Source organism: Epinephelus moara, chromosome 15, assembly GCF_006386435.1.
Source record: "Epinephelus moara isolate mb chromosome 15, YSFRI_EMoa_1.0, whole genome shotgun sequence".
Lineage (NCBI taxonomy): Eukaryota > Metazoa > Chordata > Actinopteri > Perciformes > Serranidae > Epinephelus > Epinephelus moara.
In genome coordinates this window covers 2,410,667-2,430,832 of record NC_065520.1, presented here as the reverse complement: position 1 = coordinate 2,430,832, position 20,166 = coordinate 2,410,667, and the positions used below count along the sequence as shown (strand labels likewise).

Here is a 20,166-nt window from a genome sequence, read left to right as displayed (position 1 = left end):
TTTTGACTCCCCAGATTGGCAGTGGATGGAGCACGTCATGTTGATGTGTGGGGATGTTTGACAAGTGCAGTCACGCTGCTGAAGCTTCAGACAGGGTGTAACAGATGTAGCCTGCAGCAGATGCAAAAGGCACTTTGGGACACTGTTTGAGAGTGTGGTTGCATAAGTAGGTTTGTGAGGCAAGTAAACACAACTGACCTGAAAAAAATGGGATGGAATACAATTCAGCCTCATTCTGAACCTAGTGGCCAACAGTGACACTGAGCAGGCATGTGGTTATCGCACCAGTGGATCTTACGCTGAGGATGATTTTTGGGTGGTATTTGTTTGTAACCATAGTGTTTACTGTGGAAAATACCTGAAAATACCTCTTCTTAAAATAATAACTGTCCTTTCAAGGTTCACTGTCCTTTGCCAACCAGTGTTGAGGTAGTTACTTAGACAAAGGAATAAATTAAACTCTTAAAAACTGGAATCTAATTACTTAAATAAACATCCATCCATCTATTCATTTTCTAACCGCTTATCCTCTTGAGGGTCGCGGGGGGGGGGGCTGGAGCCTATCCCAGCTGACATTGGGCGAGAGGCAGGGTACACCCTGGACAGGTGGCCAGACTATCACAGGGCTAACACATAGAGACAGACAACCATTCACGCTCATATTCACACCTACGGACAATTTAGAGTCACCAATTAACCTGCATGTCTTTGGACTATGGGAGGAAGCTAGAGTACCTAGAGAAATCCCACGCTGTCACGGGGTGTCCTTAAAAGATGTGACTCTGTCTTGTACTTTAAGATTAAAGGGACAGTTCACTCCAAAGTCAAAACATACATATTTTTCCTCTTACCTGTAGTGCTGTTTATCAGTCTAGATTGTTTTGGTTTGATTTGCTGAGATGTCTGCCTTCTCTCTATCATAATGGAACTAGATGGCACTCGGCTTGACAATGTCTCTTTCAAGAAATCATGACCCAGTTACTCAAGATAATCTTTTATTTAATTTTCAGCGTTTAATAAAGGCGGACGGCGGGAGGTCCACTTCCAGCGAGGGGAGCGGTAGAAACAAACAGCCAATGTGTCTGTGTGTGTTATGTTCAGGTGTTGTCACGTCAGTATTTTTTATTGCATTGTTGTGGTTAATTTTAATAGTGTAGAAATCAGAGAATCACTTTTTGTTGTTATATATTCTCAGGGAGATGATACAAGCTCTAAATCTGAAATACACACCACACACAAATGTGTATTTTCATCTAATTGTACTGTGCAACAGTTAGAATAAAGTTTTTGTATTTGTATGATTGCATTTGTGTTAATTATATACTTGTTTAAGTATAGCAAGTATAATGAATATAATGTAGGAATCGGTAAGGAATCGGACCGTTAAAATCCTAACGAGTCCCAACCCTAGGCAAGAGCTAACAGCAGTATATGTTAAAGTTAATGACGGAGTACAACACTGTCAAGTATTTGGATTAACTTCCTGGACTTTGCTTGATTCATATCCTGTACTTTTTAGGTGAAATGTATAGTATAATGCCTGGCAGCATGCTCCAAAGAAATAGGGGTCACATTTCAGCGATTGACTACTAGTGCCAGTGTTAAAGCCGACTACTATCCAGGGGTGTCTCTAGGATTTGAGGACACTTGGGGGTCCGCGGGGAATTTTCTTTTTATGAACAAGCTCCATTTTTATTTATTATTTATTTTTAAACTTTCAAAAATTTGAAAAAAATTAATTATTTGATTTGATAAATTAAGAATTGTTATGTTAAAAATATTAGTAGTTGTTAATATTTACTATTGAGTAGAAACAGAAAACTTTACAACTGCTATCATTAAAAAAATATTGACTAGAGTTGGAAAAACAGTTAAATGTATGTATTTACGTTAACAGTGGTGGAATATAACTAAGTACATTATTCAAGAAAGCCCAGTTCAGACCAAAGATCTCCAATGAGATGAAATCGTTTTAGAACATTGCAGAGAAAGGTTGGACCGGTGTGAACTGGCTGGTCTGAGCTCGACTCAAGCTTGCTGATGGTGTCACCTGCAATTAGCTGGTCAGATCTGCAGGAGCTGGTTTTAGAACATAAAGCACATCACCTGTTTCTATAGCCAAAGGGCTTCTAGTGAAGTCCCTTGGTCAAGTCAAAATGAGCCCAGACAGTGTGTTCTCTTACTGAGGCAGGTGCTCTATACCCGCTGAGCTCTCTGTTTCCATCCTCATGGTGTGCTGGTGTCAAAAGGTGGGTCGCTGTATGTGCTCACGCCAAATCCACACACACATTCTCATTGGCTGATTAATTGGCGCTGGTTATTTATATTGTGGTGTATTTATTATGAATACAGTCCATCTGATGCTCATTTTGTGTTTTTCACTGTTTCATCACTACTACAAATGCAGCTGTAGCCAGTATCTCACTATCACTGTCCTTATTCACTATTTAAGAAGCTACAAATTATATTCAGCCACAAAATAATCTTGAAAAGCTGCAAATCAGAACGGAAGTACAGAGAGTTGTTGCATAGAGATGATACACCGTCTCATCTTGTTACATTGGTGTGAACCCACAGGTTTTTAGAACATTGCAGAATGGCGCATTGCAAGAACTTGCCTGTTTCAACTCAGCTCGTCATGAATCTTTGGTCTGAACTGGGCCTAAAAGCTGACTGACAGATTAGATCAGGGGCGTTTTTTTCTATTATCAGGCCTATTCTTATTTTTGAAAACATTAATATAGCTTATATAGTTAGATCTCGGGCAATTTATTTAACATTTGTGGCTGAAGCCTCAGCCAGGCCTAGCAATGCCACTGCAGCCAACAAACAGCAGGGCAAGAACAAGCAAAATTCAAAATGATACTGCTATTTTATAATCTTGACCTGTGGTGTTGACATAAAGTGTAAGTTCAGCTTGATTATAGTGATTACAGTTTTAGCAAGACCATAGTAGCAAGAAAACAGCCACATCAAAATTATATTGACGTCATTTAGAATGTTTTTCGGTACGATTTGTGTTGTCATATTGTCAATAGCCAACATTAGACGTTATTTAACCGTCTAAAGAAGTTCAGCATTAAGCCTCATCTCTTTAATTGCAGGGAGCTGTCTCGAGCGGTTGAAAGCCACGCCAATGTTTACTCTTGCTTCTTTTTATATCACTTCCTTTTTTTATTGCCGCTGAACATGTTTTTTTTGCCAGGAGCTGTTGGTTGGGATAGTGATAAAGGTCACCTGCAAAGAGCCTCAGCTCTGTTTTGTATGATAAAAAGTTATGTGTTTTAAACCTTATTAGTGTGGATGTTGCCTTTGTGTTGGCTGTGCCACTAACTGTGGCTCTACTTCTTTGTTCTCTCATGTTGGACTGAGGGCATACTGGACCCTACAGTGACTCACTATAGCCTCTTGAGGCACAAGTGGTATTACAAGACAGGACAAGGCAGCCCCGGCCAATGTTATTAAAGTTACCTGAAACTAAACTAAAAACTAGGTGTGAGAAAACTTTCAGTCAACTGAAATATAAAATATAGACTATCACTTAAGTGGGATTTCTACTTTTATGTTGAAACAATGCAATGACTCTGTGTACGCCGTAACCTATGCCTTAGCTTGACATGCACCTCTCCAGAAATGTAACTACACATTGCGCACATTTTTTTAAGATCAAAATTATTTCCCTCGTTATACGGATGAGAAACAAGAAATTGTAGACACAAAAAAGCCTCCACAAAATCACATTTGAAGTCTTGTGTGTGATTTATCCTGGCTTCATTTGAATCTTAAATCTGCGCTAGTTGCTAGGCTAATTTATACAATGTGAAATGCCATAGGCTTGTGCTAATAACGTTAGCATGTTGGAAAACGTGTTTAGTATAAGACAGTTGTTTTGTTGGTGAACCTTGTGAGTTGTAATGGAGCTGAATTTTGTAACGTTACCTTTGTTTAATGTTGCTGTTGTCCCTGGCTTCATATGAGTAGAGGAAAAGCTAGCTGCTAGGCTAAATTATACAATGTAAAATGCCATAGGCTTGTGCTAAAAACATTAGCATGTTGTATTTGTGGGGAAAATGTGTCCAGATAAAGACAAGTGCTTTGTTTGTGAATTCTGCAACTTATAGTGAAGCTGATTTGTGTACTTGTGTTTGAAATTGTCTCTATTAAGCCATGTTTAATGTGTGTTTAATGTGTGTTTTGAATCAACTAAACTTTACAGCACTTCACAGAAACCCCACCGCCAACCAGTGAATCTAACTGCAGAGTGACACAGACACACAATCCCACATGTGTAAATGCTCACAATGGCGTAGGCCACATGCGTAGGCTACGGCATAGTATAAATCCTAATTTACTCTTCACTTAGATAACAAAATAAATCTTGCCCCCGACAAATGCCCCACATATTGTAACAAAAAAATCTAAAACTAAGATTGAAACTAATAAATATTAATATAAAATGAGCAAACCCACTGTGGAAACTAACTGAAACTAAACTGGACTAGATAAAAAACTTAAAATATACCTAAATAAAAGTGACACTAGCATTAGCTCGTTAGCATGCTCATTTCAGCAGATATCTCTGCAACGCAATACATGCATCTTTGACATAATGTAATTAAAGTATTTGATAATGTTAGTTAATTTTTTCAATGTTCTAAATTAGAACTCTGGCCTTATCTTACACATTGTACCTTTAACATATAGGTGGAATCTTTATCTTATTTATGTAGGACACATCTTGGATTTATCCACGCATACCTGCACTCAGTACTACATGTTGTGTTTTACAGACAGGGTCTGTGACCCTAAAGCGTCCATCAGCTGACCTTTGACCCCGTCCTCACCACTGAGGAAATGGTGTGCTTACTCTGTGCACCACCGCAGTGACTCTAAAGCCCAGGCTCTTTGTAAAGGAGTAGTATGCGTGAAGTGAAGTGTTTATCTTCTGCTGCGGCCTCAGTCAGACCAGGTCGGACTGGTTCCCAGCACTGTTTGGAGAGGCCTAGAAAAACAAAAGGGCTGAAGCTTGGGGTTTGGGGTTGGGTTGGAGGGCGGGATGCATGGGTGACGCCGAGAGCAAGCAGTAAGATCCAGCTGGAGCCTTGTGATCCCAGAGTCCTGTCAGGCCCAAGGAGAGGTTTGCACTTCCGCTGCTGTAAGGCTTGAATTTATAGAGACGGCAACAGCAGTTAGGTCAAAGAGAAAGACTGTAACTGTGTCTGAAAGTGCTGCCTCTGCTGCTTTTCACTTGGACTCTGATCTTCCTTGAAAGGTGAAAGCCCCTCTCTAACAGCTGAAACGTGACCCACCGGACGTGAGGTGTTCCTTGTTGACTTTCTCCCTCTGTCCTCTCACTCCTCCCCTTTTCCCTCCCTCCAGGGCTTCCCAGGTGTGTGGATCACTGCGGGGCCGAGGGAACATGAACAGACACCTGGAGAGGAGAGAGCAGTTAAAGAGATTGTCTCTTGACAGCGGCCTGCCGGTGAGTCAATCCTCACACACACCTAACACACGCTCTGTCAGAATGGTCACTTAGTCAGGAAGCAGACATTGTGGAATGACCTCATTTTGTCTTGATGATCTGTTGCTGCACTGAATTTCAGGTAAACACACATTTCTTTAGATTTAACCAATGGCCACAACTGTAGAACCTGTCACTATTTTTGTTTATGATGTTGTCTTTGGGACCATGCTGTCATTGCTGTTGATTGTTTGGACTGCACTTCCCACTAAGTATTTGTTTGGCGCTCTTTATTCTCTTTATACAGTGGGAAGATGCTTTACTTTCTTTTTTCTGGCAAATGAGATCCACTTAAATCAAGTGTTTAGAATTGAGAGACAATAGTGAGTCAATGATGATCAGAATGTAGTAGATTTCTTTTGTATTCTATCAATCAGACAAGAAAATTAACATTTATGAAAACCAGCACAGTGTCCAGAATAGACAGAGTGCTTGGCCTCAGGGATAGCTGCTTGCAACTTTTCTCAAGAACTGCCCATCCAAACAATTTCACACTTGAAACTTTGCTACCTTGGGACTGGGAACAAAGCGTTTATTATTAAAGTTACAATGTAATATATCCGGTCTCTCTTTCTTCATCTATTCCTGAAAGTACTGCAGTGAGCAACAGAGAGTGAGAGATCCCCTCTCAATACACCTCACAGTGTGTATTTCTCGTGGTGGTAATGTACTGCTCATTAGGGAAGTCATGTGAACTAATATGTTGGTACCAGGTTGATGCCAAAGTTTTGAAAGCACGACAGTATTTGTTTTTGTTTTCTCCAGTATGGTATTCTTCTGTACTTGACAGGGCAGCATATGTGCATACAAGTGTTCTGGTCTGCCATTAAGTTTTTTTTCCAGAAGCCTGTGTAGTTTATGAATTCTTTGTAATGGGAGTGCTGCGTATTTACGCTATGCTTCGAATGCCAGCAGCATGATGAGGTGCTGAGTGTCCCCAGTGATGGCAGAGTCCGTAGCCAAAATTGGGCCAGCTGATTTGGCCCAAATCATTTATGCCGTGTCGCAGCTGAATCGGGCAACCAGACACATTGGTTTCATGTACACATGGCCTATATCACAGATTTGTTACGTTCCACAACAGTCATCTACAGTGGTACTACTTTGTTTTGTGCACAAATATGGACAAAAGTACTCAGAGCCTCCGTCCATGTCCATATACAAAGCTATGTTGAGCATAAATTAGCCATTACATGTACAATTGCGGAACAATAACAGCAGTGGAGGAAAAATATGCTTCCTCGCCTCCCCAAAAATCTCATGAACCCACAAAGTATAGTATTTTGTGTTGGAGGGGGATCATCAGGGATTAACAATACAATTCATATTACATTTAAGAGTGTATGTTTAAGTACATGAGATGTATTGTTTTTTTGTTTTTTTTTACCATGGTATCAACTTTGGTATCAAGATTCATGAAATGTATCTGGTATTGTTATCAACTACCAAATTTATGGTTTTGTGATATGCTTACTACAAGTAAATATGTGCCTTTGATATTGAGATCTTGCACTTGGCACTGCACTTCCCTGGGTCCTCAGCAATACACCCGGCAAGCGTGAAGTTGATAGGATGAACGGATGTCAAGAAAATTTAAGGACGGACAGACAGACAGACAGACAGACAGACAGAGACTCCTTCCATTTTAGTTTAGAGATTCAAGCATTAACACTAAAACAAAAGTGCACACAAACACACACACTCCCCCACACACGTCCACGTGTCAAGCAGCAGCAGAGAGAAAAAACAATCTCCCATGACTGTTTGTGAAACACGCTGTGGCCACCGGTGACTGACAAGCTTATCTCTCTACGCCGCGCCGCTCTCGCGAATCACAGGAGTGGAAACTTGTTTTGGCTCAGGGTTAACTGAAGGTGAATCTGCTCACAAGTAGCCTCTTTGGAATGTCAAGTGCGGACATACAGTGGCTGCTGTGATGTGTCTGCATGATGGTGAAGGAGCTTAATTCCCCCTCGGTGCATACAGTGTGCAGTCACTGCACAGGAAATAATACATCAAGAGTCTTAAAATAGAATTCTGGTATAGGAAATGCTGAAGCCATTTAGGACACATTTGTTGCAGATGAAATAGCTAACACACTTCGAGTGCAGTCTCTCAGTGTAACTAATCAGAAAAAAAGACTGTACACTGTTTACACTATAAACCATGAGGTAAAAAACAGTTTTATGCTGCATTTTGTTGTTTATGGTGCAATTTGCTGTGAATGTTACTGACTGTGGGGCTTTAATGAAGCTGAAAGATGTCAACAGACTTTATTGATTTGACCTGACTTTATGACCTGTTAACCCACTGCTGACAGGCAACTGACCCTCAGTGATTAAAGGAAACCCTGCGCTGCCCTGATGAACAGATTTCATATAGATCCTTTTAGATATCTGTTTATCTCTCAAAATGCATTCTAGGAAATGTAGGAAATCCTTGACTAGATTGATGTAACATAGGCTATGTTCATATACAAGCAAATGTGGCTCAACTCTGACTTTTTTGCTCTCATGTGACACAGATCTGATTTTTTCAGAGTAGTGTCAACACAGAATTTTTTTTATTCTATGCAATAGTGGCCAAATTGATGTTTGGTCCTAAATCTAAAACAAATCTGATCACGGTAACCTGGTCTCACTCCGAAGACTTCGAAATCCAGCACTTGGTCGGTGATTTCTGACACCAGACACTGTCTTAAAAAGCCGTCCTTTCACGTCAGCATGATATGCAGCCAGTCAGCATTATTGTGTAACGGTGCCTGGTGGCATCAGGGGGAAACGTGGCAGGACAGCTACTAAAGTTAAGTCCATGACCAAACGTCGATATGTGACGAGGTCGGAGTGAGAATTTGTTGATCACTGGCCATGCAACCGCTGTAAGAACAGTCATATTGAATTCCCATGGTCCTGGAAAACCTGGAAAAGCCAAAAGCCAGGCCTTGAAAGATCATGGACTTAGTAAAATCATTGAAAGTTTTGAAAAAGTCATGGAATTTTGTTTTGTGTAATGAAATTATTATAGTAATCTGCTATTGGAAACCTTCCACATAATGTAACCTAACAGCGCATTTATTTTCTGTGGCTGTAGATCTTAAGGAGCATTTAATCATATGTTTTAGCACAAGATGGCTATTCTGCAGAGGGCTATTTTTGATTATTTGGTACTTTAACTTTGCAGCATTGCCAATAAAAGCAAACATATTTGTCCACGCACTATTAAATTCTCTATTTTCCCCTGAGACTTTTCCCTTTTTGGATTTGCAATCCACAGCTAACTAGCTAGGAAGACTCTGGTTGATGAAATGAAATGAAACATCATGTTATGTGTATAGGCTATGCATTTTTAGAGTTGGAGACTGTAATAATCACTTCAGGCCTACAACAAGAAATGAACATTAAAATGTAAAAAAACAAAGGTTATTCATTTCTATATAATTTTCTGTCGAAGAGAGCCGCATGTGACTCTGGAGCCACAGGTTGCCAACCTCTGCCGTGGACTTACATTGTGACTGAGACGTCTGTAAATTAGTGTCACAACCCCCCTCGAAATGACTACACTTTCAGGATTTGATCCATTCAGTCTGGAAGAGATACACAACTAAATCATTTTAACCCCATTCAAGTTAGCAGATGGCTAAACCGGAGGTTAGCTGGATGGCTGCACTCGGACACCACAGCAAAGGTCTCTATACATCCATGGACTTCAGCGGCACATTATTTGGTAGATGAGAGCTTGCATTGCTATGTCTTTAATTTTTTCCCCCAAACGCTTGCTCACAAATGTGATGTTTTTTTGTTGTTGTTCCAACACACATTTGTGTGATGTTATTGGTTGCATTTGAGGCATTTCACAGCAGAGACACTGATGTCGGATGTTGGTCATTTCAAACATGACTGTGAACAGTCTAGGCAGAACGATCGGATCTGGAAAAAGAAATCCGATTTGAGCATTAAGCCCAGTAATGTGAACGTAGCCATAGATACACCAAGAAACTAAATTTTTAATATCAAAAATCACAAAATAACTTCTGTGATCCAGAGAACATCAAAAATTGATGTTGTTGATGTTGACAAACCTCTGACTGTCAATCACTTCCTAAAAACTGTGAGAGTGAATCTAGAAAAAACACCAGAGCAATTGAGACGAGACACCGCCTAATTTATAATTTATCCAGAGCAGTTTGTGAATGTGTAATTTCCTGTTACACAGTGGATGATTGCTTTTGTGCAGTTTCTTATCCGACGACTGTGTGATTCATAAAGACTTTCCCGAACGCTATCACTGTCATTACTGGTTGTTAGTTGATATGGGATTTACTGTGGCTTTAATTGCTTTAATTGGATACACGGCGACCTGATTTACTGTGAGGGAAATGAAAGTAGGTCATATTTGTGATATGGGTTTATGATTCAACATGCTCACATTTGTCCACTCGACTATCCATGCATGCATTTTTTCCCTTTTTTCCCTTCTTTTCGCCTTCCTCCTCTCTTGTGCACTCATTTGACTTTCTCATGTTTGTCCTCCTATAACTCTCACTCTCTCTCCTCTTGCGACCTTACTCAAGTCTGTCTCTTTGTCTTACTTTATCGTTTTCCTCTTTTTGTCCCCACTCTTTCCTCCCTCAATGACTTATTCTCACTCGGGGCAGCGGGAGCATAAGGGTGCCGGGTTGCTTTAATAGTGGGACATGAGGAAGCCTGGAGCATTTTGGTAAAGGTCCAGCATAGATCTGGTGGCAGTGTGCAGATTTGATTCCATGGCATGAGCAACCATGAAGAGTGCATGCTGCTTTTGTGATTGGTAGGAGCAAATTTAAAGTTGAAGAAGAAGTTTGTTACCAGTGTTTTTCAACCTAGACCCTATTTTATGATGTTTTTGTGTCTTCGTGACAAATGGGAACAACAATTTTGTGAAGCTAGCTTAAGTGAGACGGCTGCAGTCCGCAGCCGCAAAACAGGCCGACACTTGGCGGATGTACATCCATTAAAAGTGCTTGTTTTTGCCTCTGAAAGGCTAAGATTGTTATTCTAAGTGTCTGACAACATTATGTAAAGGATCCCTACAGAGATAGACCTTTTTGTTAAAGAGTAAGATCCTTTTTGTTTAACCAAAAACAGCCCTGAAATTACCACCTTCAAACCCACCAGACTCCATTTAAATAAAAAAATATTTTTGTCATTGTTAAACAGACTTAATTCAAAGTCAGCAGAAACAAAATAAAACTTGCAAAAGCCATCTTGGTTCGTTTTTCCACTGTTCCAACAATCACTCTGGTTTGCTTGAAATAAACCCTTAATTCACCCAATTAGATGTGAAAATATCCTGGCTCTATACACGCTAAAATTATTGATTATTTAAATGGAGTCTGGTGGGTTTGGTGGTGACAATTTTGGGGCTGTTTCTTGTTAAACAAAAAGGAACTAATTCTTTATAGAAAAGTCTGTCTCTGTAGGGATCCTTTCTCTGAAATCACTATCACCAGCGCACCCCCTTTCCATGCATATCCAAAGCCAGGTCACATGGCCAGCAGGCTGAGCTCCAGACGTCCCTGTCCCTAGTGATGCTTTCCAGCTTTCCAGGGTCTGCCCTCGGGCCCCTTACCATTGGGATGTACCCAGAACACCTCTAACAGTAGACACCCAGGAGGCATCCTGATCAGATGCCCGAACCACCTCAACTGATCCTTTTTGACGCGAAGGAGCTACTCCGAGCTCCCTCCGGATGTCCGAGCTCCTTACCCTATCTCTAAGGCTGAGCCCAGCCACCCTTCAGAGTAAACTCATTTTGGCCGTATGTATTCACGATCTCATTCTTCGGTCACTACCCAAAGCTCATGACCATAGGTGAGGGTTGGAACGTAGATGGACCATTAAGTCGAAAGCTTTGCCTTCTAGCTCAGCTCCCTCCTTACCACGACAATCCATCTCACACTCCATTCTACCCTCACTCGTGAACAAGTCCCCGAGATACTTGATTTCCCTTGCTTGAGGCAGTAACTCTCTTTCATTGGTAAACCCACCAGACTCCATTTAAATAAACAGTAGTTTTATTATTGTAAAACACACTTTATTCAAAGGATGTTTATTCAATTAAAATTCACAAAAAACATCTTGGTTCATCATTCCACTGTTCCAACAATCACCAACTCTGGTTTGGTTCAAATAAACCCTTAATTTATCCAGTTAGATGTGAAAATATGCTGGCTCTATACATGCTGGTGGGTTTGGCGATGGCGATTTTGAGGCTGTTTTTGATTGAACAAAAAGGAACTTACTCTTTAACAAAAACGTCTATCTCTGTAGGGATCCGTTACATAATGTTGTCAGACACTTATAAAAAACAAGCACTTTTAATTGATGTAAAGTGACGGTGCAAACATGCCCTGAGTGGTTACATTGCAGCCTGTATAGCTGTTTCACTGTTATTCCCATTAGCCCCTTAAACACAAAAATATGGAGAAATAGGGTCCAGGTTGAAAAATATCAAACTTGCCCTATATACATATATGTAAAGACATATGTCTTTCTTGGTGTTAGTAAAGGCATGAAATATCACTTGTAATGGTAATGGTAGATTCTCTACACATCATAAAAGAGAGATTTCCTGTCATAACATTTTAAAACCATTTTGTTTGATTTAAAGAAGCATTTATTCATGCTGAATCAATGACACATACATTATCATCTCACTCAGTGTGGATGTGATTTATTTACTGTGGATGCTTTGAAGTTACTTATATCTAAAGACATGAAAACTGTGTATTTACTGGTTATTGTCAGCACTATATGAGCCTTTGTTCAGCGAGTAGTTTGGGGCCATGGAGTTTGTCTCTAAACTCAAACCTGGGTCTTTATTCTTCCAGTGCTGATAGGGGACTTGATGTCTCTGGCCCTCGTGGTCCTGCTGGCCCTGCTAGCCCTGGCACAGATAAACCTACTAAGTTCTGTAAACACTCCTTTTCCTGGGAGGATATGAGCCGCTGATACATTTATTTTTTCAGGCATCTGAGAAAACACAAGAGACTGTCTCTGACATTCCGTCAGACGCCAGGCATGTTCTGCCCCCCCCCTGCCCCACCCCAGTGTCACCTGCGAACCAGTTTCGGCCAGTCCCCCAAAATTAACATAACGCAGAGGCTCATCTGCTAACACTGCACTTTACATAACTGGAGTGTACGACCTGGGCAGATGACCCAGTGTGAGCCAACGTTTTGACAGAGTGCTGCTCACTCTGTTTTGTCACAAGCTTGTGGTAGATTACACTCATGTTTCGCACAGAAAATGTTTGGCTTTGCTGCTTTCACAAGGCATTCCACATGTTTCATGGGCTGTTAGGATGATGAACAAGAGAAATTGTCCACCGGGGACACCCCTGACAGATTTTCACTTCACACTAGCACACAAAGCTCAAGACAAAATACCATATGTCAGCCGAGGAGCAGGTAAAATATTTATGTCTGCTCTTCTTTGGATGGGTTTCATAGACTGGCTTCATGCAAAGCTTCTATCAATCGTCTATGGGTAATTTGGTGAACATAGGGCTTGAATGTCAGTCAGGACCGCTACCTCACACATGCATAATGCATTGAGTCGGCATATGTTTCCTAAATGTATGAAGGCGAGGTTTGGGGGAATTTTCCTGAGTGCGTTTGCGCCAAAGCTGCTCAAAGCTCCAGGCTTCATTCGAATAAGTAATTGACTTTGTGTCTGTGTATAGGTTTGTGTGTTCGATGTGTGGCCTTACACATTTGTAAATGAATTGGACCCTTAGTCAGCGTTCTCAGCATCTTATTGATGCGTTTTATTACCATACTCGGCTCCCATCTAATCTGTATCAGGTTATATAGCTCAGGGATGGCCCAGAGTTGCAGCACATACAGCAGCACTCAGGAGTAACTGGGGCAGCATTTGCATTACATAACAGCCGTGTTGCTGGGTTGATTCTGTGCCTCTATTTATTTTTATCATTTGATGCCCGCCTGCGGATGAGACTCTCTTCGTCATGCAGGGACGCGCACGGTGAGCCCGATGGCCGTGGACGGTTTGTGAGCTGTTGCTAGCTGCTGCCAGCCAGCTTTAACTAGGTCACGGCAGAAGCTCTGTCAGAGGTCTATACTATACAGTAGAGGCTATTACAGAGGTTTGACGCAACATTTCTACTGAGGTAAACATTTAAATCATCAGGACTGAGGAGGGTAATGTGCCAAAGCAGGGACAGAGGCTCATAGTTTTTGCCTTTTTGGCTACCAAACTTCTAAATTTGGTGTTGAAAGTACATTTTAGTTGGCTGAGTTGCCAAAAGATAGGCACAAACTTATGTAAAATCAATACAGAAAAGGCAACCTGACACAGCCTCCCTTAACTGCGACACTTTAATAAATGAAAAGACATAAACAGAATGAAAACTAATAACTATTTTATTTGAATTTAAAAGTTTTTCACCCCTTTTCATGTCTCTCCCTTCCCTGCCTCTGCCTCACTTCTCTTCCTATCCCTCCCAGCCTTGTGCCTGAGTCAGTCATGTCTGCAATAAAAAAATTACAAGAAGCAGTAGAAAACCTATAATACACACTTCCAAATTTTTCAGTCTCATTCCCAACTTTTTAAAAACCACCGCTTTGTCAGTGATTTCAGCATCAGACAGACACAGATGCAAAAAGCCACCTTTTAGTGTGGTATGTAACAACAATGTGGGAGCTCGACGTGACAGAAGGGGTGGTGGTTGGGTCCAACAATCCCTGGACTTTTGCTCAGGAGCCCACTCTTCGCTTCTCGTGTGAATGTAAATATGCCCACAGCCCTCATTTATAACATTCAAACTGACGTGAGAAAATGAAAAAAAAAAAAAAAAAATGTAAACATGAAATTGATTTTATACTTGAAAATTACAGTCTTTGACAAAAATGTTTTTCTTAGCTTTATGTCCCCACCATCCTGACCCTGATGCCATATCCAACATGTTGACAGTTGAGTGCCTGGGGCATTTTAAACTCGATATAATCAAATTCTCACAAGTGACTTAAGAAAACTTAGTAGCCATATGGGGCCACTGACAGAGAATATTTGGTGGCCACCACTGGCCTGGTCAGGCAAGTGAGTTGCTAGATTTAGCTTGACCTGATTTAACTTGCCCTAAAAGAGTCTGATGGTTTCACTTATTCAACTGAAAAATACATTTAGCCTACATGTAGCCAACATCTTTTAGCGAGTGCTTTGAGTAGTAGGAATGCAGAGAAAAGAACATGCTTGAAGCTCTGCCCATTTTTTCACCTATATGCAGCTGGCCTGACTGACAGATTGTTGTTATTGGAAAGTTTGGCGCAACACAGACATCCTTAATCCAACCTGAGATGAAAGGCTTTTCTAAACTGGCTAATCAGCATGTCTGAAGTAGTGCGTAATCACCTTTGAGGGAGAGTTTGAATCTTTTGAGGTGGGGTTGTACAGTATGAAGCATCCATAGTCAGTGTATTTCCTACAGTAGATGGTGGTTGGTGCGACCCCAGTTTGAAGAAGCAGACAGGAGTACCAACGTAGAAGCTAAATAAAGTACTGCTGTGGACAGGGACATCAACAACTAAAAAAAATCAACTAAAAAAAATCAATATCAGTTAAAGTTTGTGTTACATTTGGAATATTTTTACTGCTTTACCTTGCCGCAGACAGCCCTTTCTTCTTCTGGTGGCATCCCGCCAAAGCCACCAAACTCCACTGGGAATAACAGTAATTTTAGCTTGCTGAACACAGGAGCTGCAGCTCTACCGTTGCCTCGAACAGTTAGTTTGTTAATGATATTGTGTGACTGTGGTGAATCCAAACTGATCCCTTAAAACATCAAATTCACACAATAACACTAACAAACTAAGTGATTGAGGCAACGGTAGACCAGCGGCTCCTGTGTTCAGCAACGTTAAATCACTGTTTTTCTTGATAGAGTCTGGCTCAGAGGAGAGTGATACAACAGCATCATTTGAGGTGGTTCACCCATCGGAAATCGCTGCCTCCATCCACAGCAGTACATTGCTTAGCTTCCATGGCGGTACTACTGTCTGCTTCTCCAAACTGGGGGCGTGCTGACTGCCATCTACTGTAGGTAATACACTGTCCGTGGATAAATACCTCATAAAACCCCACTTTAAAAACTGAAACTATTCCTTTAATGCACTTAAACATTCAGGCTTGCTTGTTGGAATGGATATGATGTCCCGTCATGTACTCAGATCATACTGGATGCTCATTGTTGCCAGAAATGCACCTCTCCTTACCCTCTTGTCTTCTTAGTTTTGTCTTGGTCTGTCTGTAGCTAATGTCTCTTTTCCATTTACTAAAGTGCTTCCATCCAAGATGTGGTGTTTCAAGCATTTCCTCAAGCCGTGAAGTAATACTCATCAACCCAAGGATGCCTAAATTGCTGAATGCATGTCCTTGTTTTCTCTTCCACACCCTTATCCCCGCCGACATTTATAATGTGTGCAGCCGTGCAATCATGCTCAGAGATAATTGATAACAAAAGGCCAAATTGAAAACACTCTGCAGGGGAGGGTTAATAATCAAGTGCTCCACATTACTGATTAAACGCTTGCTGCATAGTTGTGAGTTGTATTGAATAAACAGCATGTGGTAGTGCTTTCCTGTTTATCTCCGAAGCATTTGGGTTTAGCAAAATCCCCCTGGCTTTTGTCAAGCCTCCTCCTCGTATAAAGTCTTTTACGTGCTGATTTGCTGCCATGCTGTTGTATCAGGCTGCAACTTGTTTCCCTGGCCCATTCGCCACTGGCGAAAGTAAGACAATAAAATTGTCCCAGAAACAAGCTCCACAACAGACAAATTAGTTTGGTTTATGCTAAATTTAAGTGCAAATGAATTAGATGGTAAGCCAGCATGGAGTCCGCTTGGCAAGGCTGGATTTCCTCCTTCTTCTCCCCCCACAGCCCATTACAGCTGGTTGTTACAATACAGAATGGAGACATAAAACTTAGCAGGGGAGCAGGCTCTGTAGCTGGATGGGAAGAAATGCTCAGTCTAATCTGATTGGCTGCCACATCGTCAGGCAGACAAACGGCGAGGTTTGATATTATTACTGAGCAGCTCAAACTAATTGAGTGTAATTATACAGTAGAAATCCACTGACAATGTCGTCCTCGGCGTGGGCCCCGTTCTCACGCCATGTGTGTTACAGGATGCCAAGCTCAGGGGACGAGTGCTCACTCCGTGTCTTCTCAGTGTGTCAGCCTGATTCCTGAGGAGCTGGTGTAAAGTGTCATTCTGAAGCCAAAGCTCATTGGACAATTTGGATGGGAGCTGGTTACATAAAAAGCTTTAGACTCTTCTTGGAGCAGCCAGAGTGCTCTTTCTCTCACACTTCATCTAGAGTGTTTAAATCAAGCTTCTCAGCAGGGGTGTACCAGCCTCCGGCCGGGTCTCTGACAGCTCCCTCAGTGTGCAGGTGACATACCACGCATACCTGGGCTCACCGCGTGGGTAGCCACGGGGCCCGCAGGGTGTGGGAACCCAGCAAACTCTGGGGCACTTGCTGAGGTTTTTCCTCCTCTTGTCTCATGGGAACTCTCTCATGAGCCCAACAAGGAGCGATTACAGCGTTGGCTTTTCCCTAGACTCCAGTATGAAACCAAACGGCTTCCCCCATATTCAACCACACGCTGTGGATGAGACTAAGCGGCCTCCATCTGCTTGTAAAATTGGTTTAATAATTGTTGAGGCTGTTTTGATATGAGCCACTCGTCTGTTTTTCCAGCCTCCACGTAATGAGATTTGGCAGTCCCCTGTTAATACCTAGCCCGTGTTTTTATGAGGGCAGTTAAATAATATTTTATGGATCTCGGCATCACGTGGAGTGAAGTTAAATGGCTCTTTCATTTTCTTGATTGAAACATTTTGGCCAAAAGAAGGTGAAGACTTAAAGTCATTTGAACATGTCAGAAATATACTTTACTGGCATTTGCAGGGATTTGATTGGAGGTTTGAAAATTATTTCAGGTGCATGCATGGATGGATTACTAAATGGTCCAAGTGTCAGGGGGCCCTCTAGCCTTCACCTGCAGAATGTTAATCAAATTAACATGAACTGACAAGGAGGAGACTGAAAATGACCTGAAGAGATGAAAAGGAATGACAAAGAGACAAAAAAACTACAAAAAGGGTCAAAACAACCAAAAAGCGACACAAAATAACCTCAGAAAAACACAAAACAACTAAAAAAGACACAAAATTACCCCAACAAGATGCAAAATGACCAATGAAGACACAAACATTCCTTAGAGAGACACAAAATTACCTCAAAGACACATAAACAACAACAAAAAATTAGGAAAAACCATCACAAAGTCTAAGTCTTGCTTCTGTGTAGGAGAGTTGCTGGGGCCTTTTGCATATCTTTGCCCAGGGGCCCACTGTCTCATAAAACGCCCATGGGTGAGGAAAGCAAATGATCACCACATTTTGCTTTGGGTGATATTGAAGCCAAACATTGACCTGCTTATTCTCAGCTTAACGTGAACCATCTTCTCTTCCTGCCAATGACATACTTACGTGTGCTAATGTGCGCTGAAGGCTCTCACCTTGGTCACAAGTTGCGTGTGCGTTACATGCCTCAGGGATGATAATGCATAAATTGCACTCTCGCCTGCTGAGCACAGGTTGATGTTGTTATCTTTGAGGGTTTATCGCTCGCCACTCGATCAAAGACACCTAAATAGTCAGTGGGATAATAAAAGAGGAAGCTTTTGGGTCTGTTCCAAACAGGGAGGAGGCATTTTACTTTGTAGTGAGTTTCTGCTTTCTGTGTGTCCCCTCTTGCTGAGGGCATTGTGCCAGCTCTTATAATTGGATGTGCATTTTCCCTCGTCCAGTGAGACCGTCCTTTGTGCCCTTTGAGTTGAGGGGCCAATTGCAAACTCTCTCCTCGCAATCATGATGGAGATCAAAGTTGAATCCGTTACTGCGTGCGGTGGGAGTCACATGCGTTGCTTCCCAAACATTAGCGCTTATATTCACCCTGTGGTGTCCCTCAAAAGAGCTCTGTGCCAGGAACACAGAGGTCTTCTGAGAGGCCTGAAGTCTGCAGGGACAAAGAGAAGACAGTCCTCTCTGTCTGCTGGTGGTATCTCCAGACAGGATCAAACGCCATGGTGTGTGAGAGTGAGAGTTTATCAAGATAAGCGAGTCACACAGTTGAAGAGTAAATCTGTTGTTGTTCAGCTAAATTAGAAGATTAAAAAAACATGAGGTGTTTATATTTCACTGGGAATAAGGCTTTGATTATGCCAGTTCTGATCGCTTCACACTAAGAAGCGTGATCAGATCAGATGTCCTGACTTGCCCTGATGAAGTAATGCATTCACTTTTCTTGTGACTGTAAGTCATAATAATTTCCCCACTCTACCTTAATTAAAAGAAGCAACTGTATGCTTTTGTAGGTATCAATAAGGTTAGGTTTTAAATCTGGAAATCAAAGTTTTTTCAGGCCAATTCTTTGATGCAATAATGCAAACCCAAGGGTGCAACTTAGGTTTGAAAAACTGGGGGACTGAAAAATGATGGGTCTGGTGGTCCTACCCTGAAAAAAAATGTGATTTGAATCTAATTTCCTGCATTTCTTCAAACATTTCGGACTTCAGTAACCAAAACAAAGGCTGGGATATATTTGAGCTTGTCATCATGCTAAAATCTGCCAGAATAGCACTGAATATGCTAAATATGCTGCTCCTGTGTGGCATTTTTTGGAGTATACCAGAGTAAAGTCAGCATCCCAGTTCACATTCTCAGCCAGGATCAGACATCTGGCCAAACAGTAGTGTATTAACAATTATTTGGTTAAAAACAAGACTTTGAAAGTAGAGGGGATGCAAAAGGGACTTTTAAAATGGGGACATGTCATGAAGGCTTCAACTTCACCACAGTTTTTAACAAAGTTGAACTCCATGCGATGCACCAATGTGAATTTGCTTTGCCACTAGAAGCAAATGTTTTATTTAGAAGAAGAAGAAAATATACTGTATTAATCCCCAAGGTTGTCTGTTGTCATATACATACAGTCCTGAAATACACACGCATGCACAAACAGGACCTATGCATGCAATATATGGAGAGATGTCAGAGCGAGGGGGCTGCCCATGGACAAGTGCTCCAAGTGGGTAGGGGTTCAGTGTCTTGCTCAGGGGCACCTCAACGGTGCCCAGGAGGTGAACTGGCACCTCTCCAGCTACCAGTCCACGCTCCATATTTGGTATAGGACTTGAGCTGGCGACCCTCCAGTTCCCAACCCAACTCCCTATGGGCCACCCCTATAAGTTTGTGAGAGTTTGAGACAGTACGGCTACATCGCCTCCTCAATGACGACTCTTTTTTTTTTCCATTTGATGTCCATTTCCATTTCATGTTAGTATCGCACATGTGTGACCATGCCCTTCAACGTGATCTCATCCCTACTCAAACACAGCTGTAAGACCTAATATATATTTAGATTGCTTCTCCCCAATTTCTCTTCAAGAATTGACCGCAGTGATTTCTTCATCTAAATCATCAACGTGTCTCTTAGACCCCATCCCAACTAGGCTACTTAAGGAGGTCTTTCCTTTAGTTAACACTCATATATTAGATATGATCAATATATCCTTATTA

At 41.5% G+C, this 20,166-nt stretch overlaps 1 protein-coding gene across 4 annotated transcripts in view; it reads left to right on the top strand.

The window, feature by feature from the left end:
• LOC126401653 (nck-associated protein 5-like) overlaps nucleotides 1-20,166 on the top strand; it is a 241,384-nt gene that overhangs the window by 23,893 nt on the left and 197,325 nt on the right. For 2 of the 4 annotated variants that reach the window (XM_050063005.1, XM_050063010.1), the window contains exon 2: nucleotides 5,380-5,482. In XM_050063005.1, the coding sequence (XP_049918962.1) occupies nucleotides 5,380-5,482 (103 nt within the window). Of the gene's footprint in view, nucleotides 1-5,137; nucleotides 5,273-5,379; nucleotides 5,604-20,166 lie in introns of those variants that run through there. The other 2 variants (XM_050063006.1, XM_050063007.1) reach the window with 2 other exon arrangements.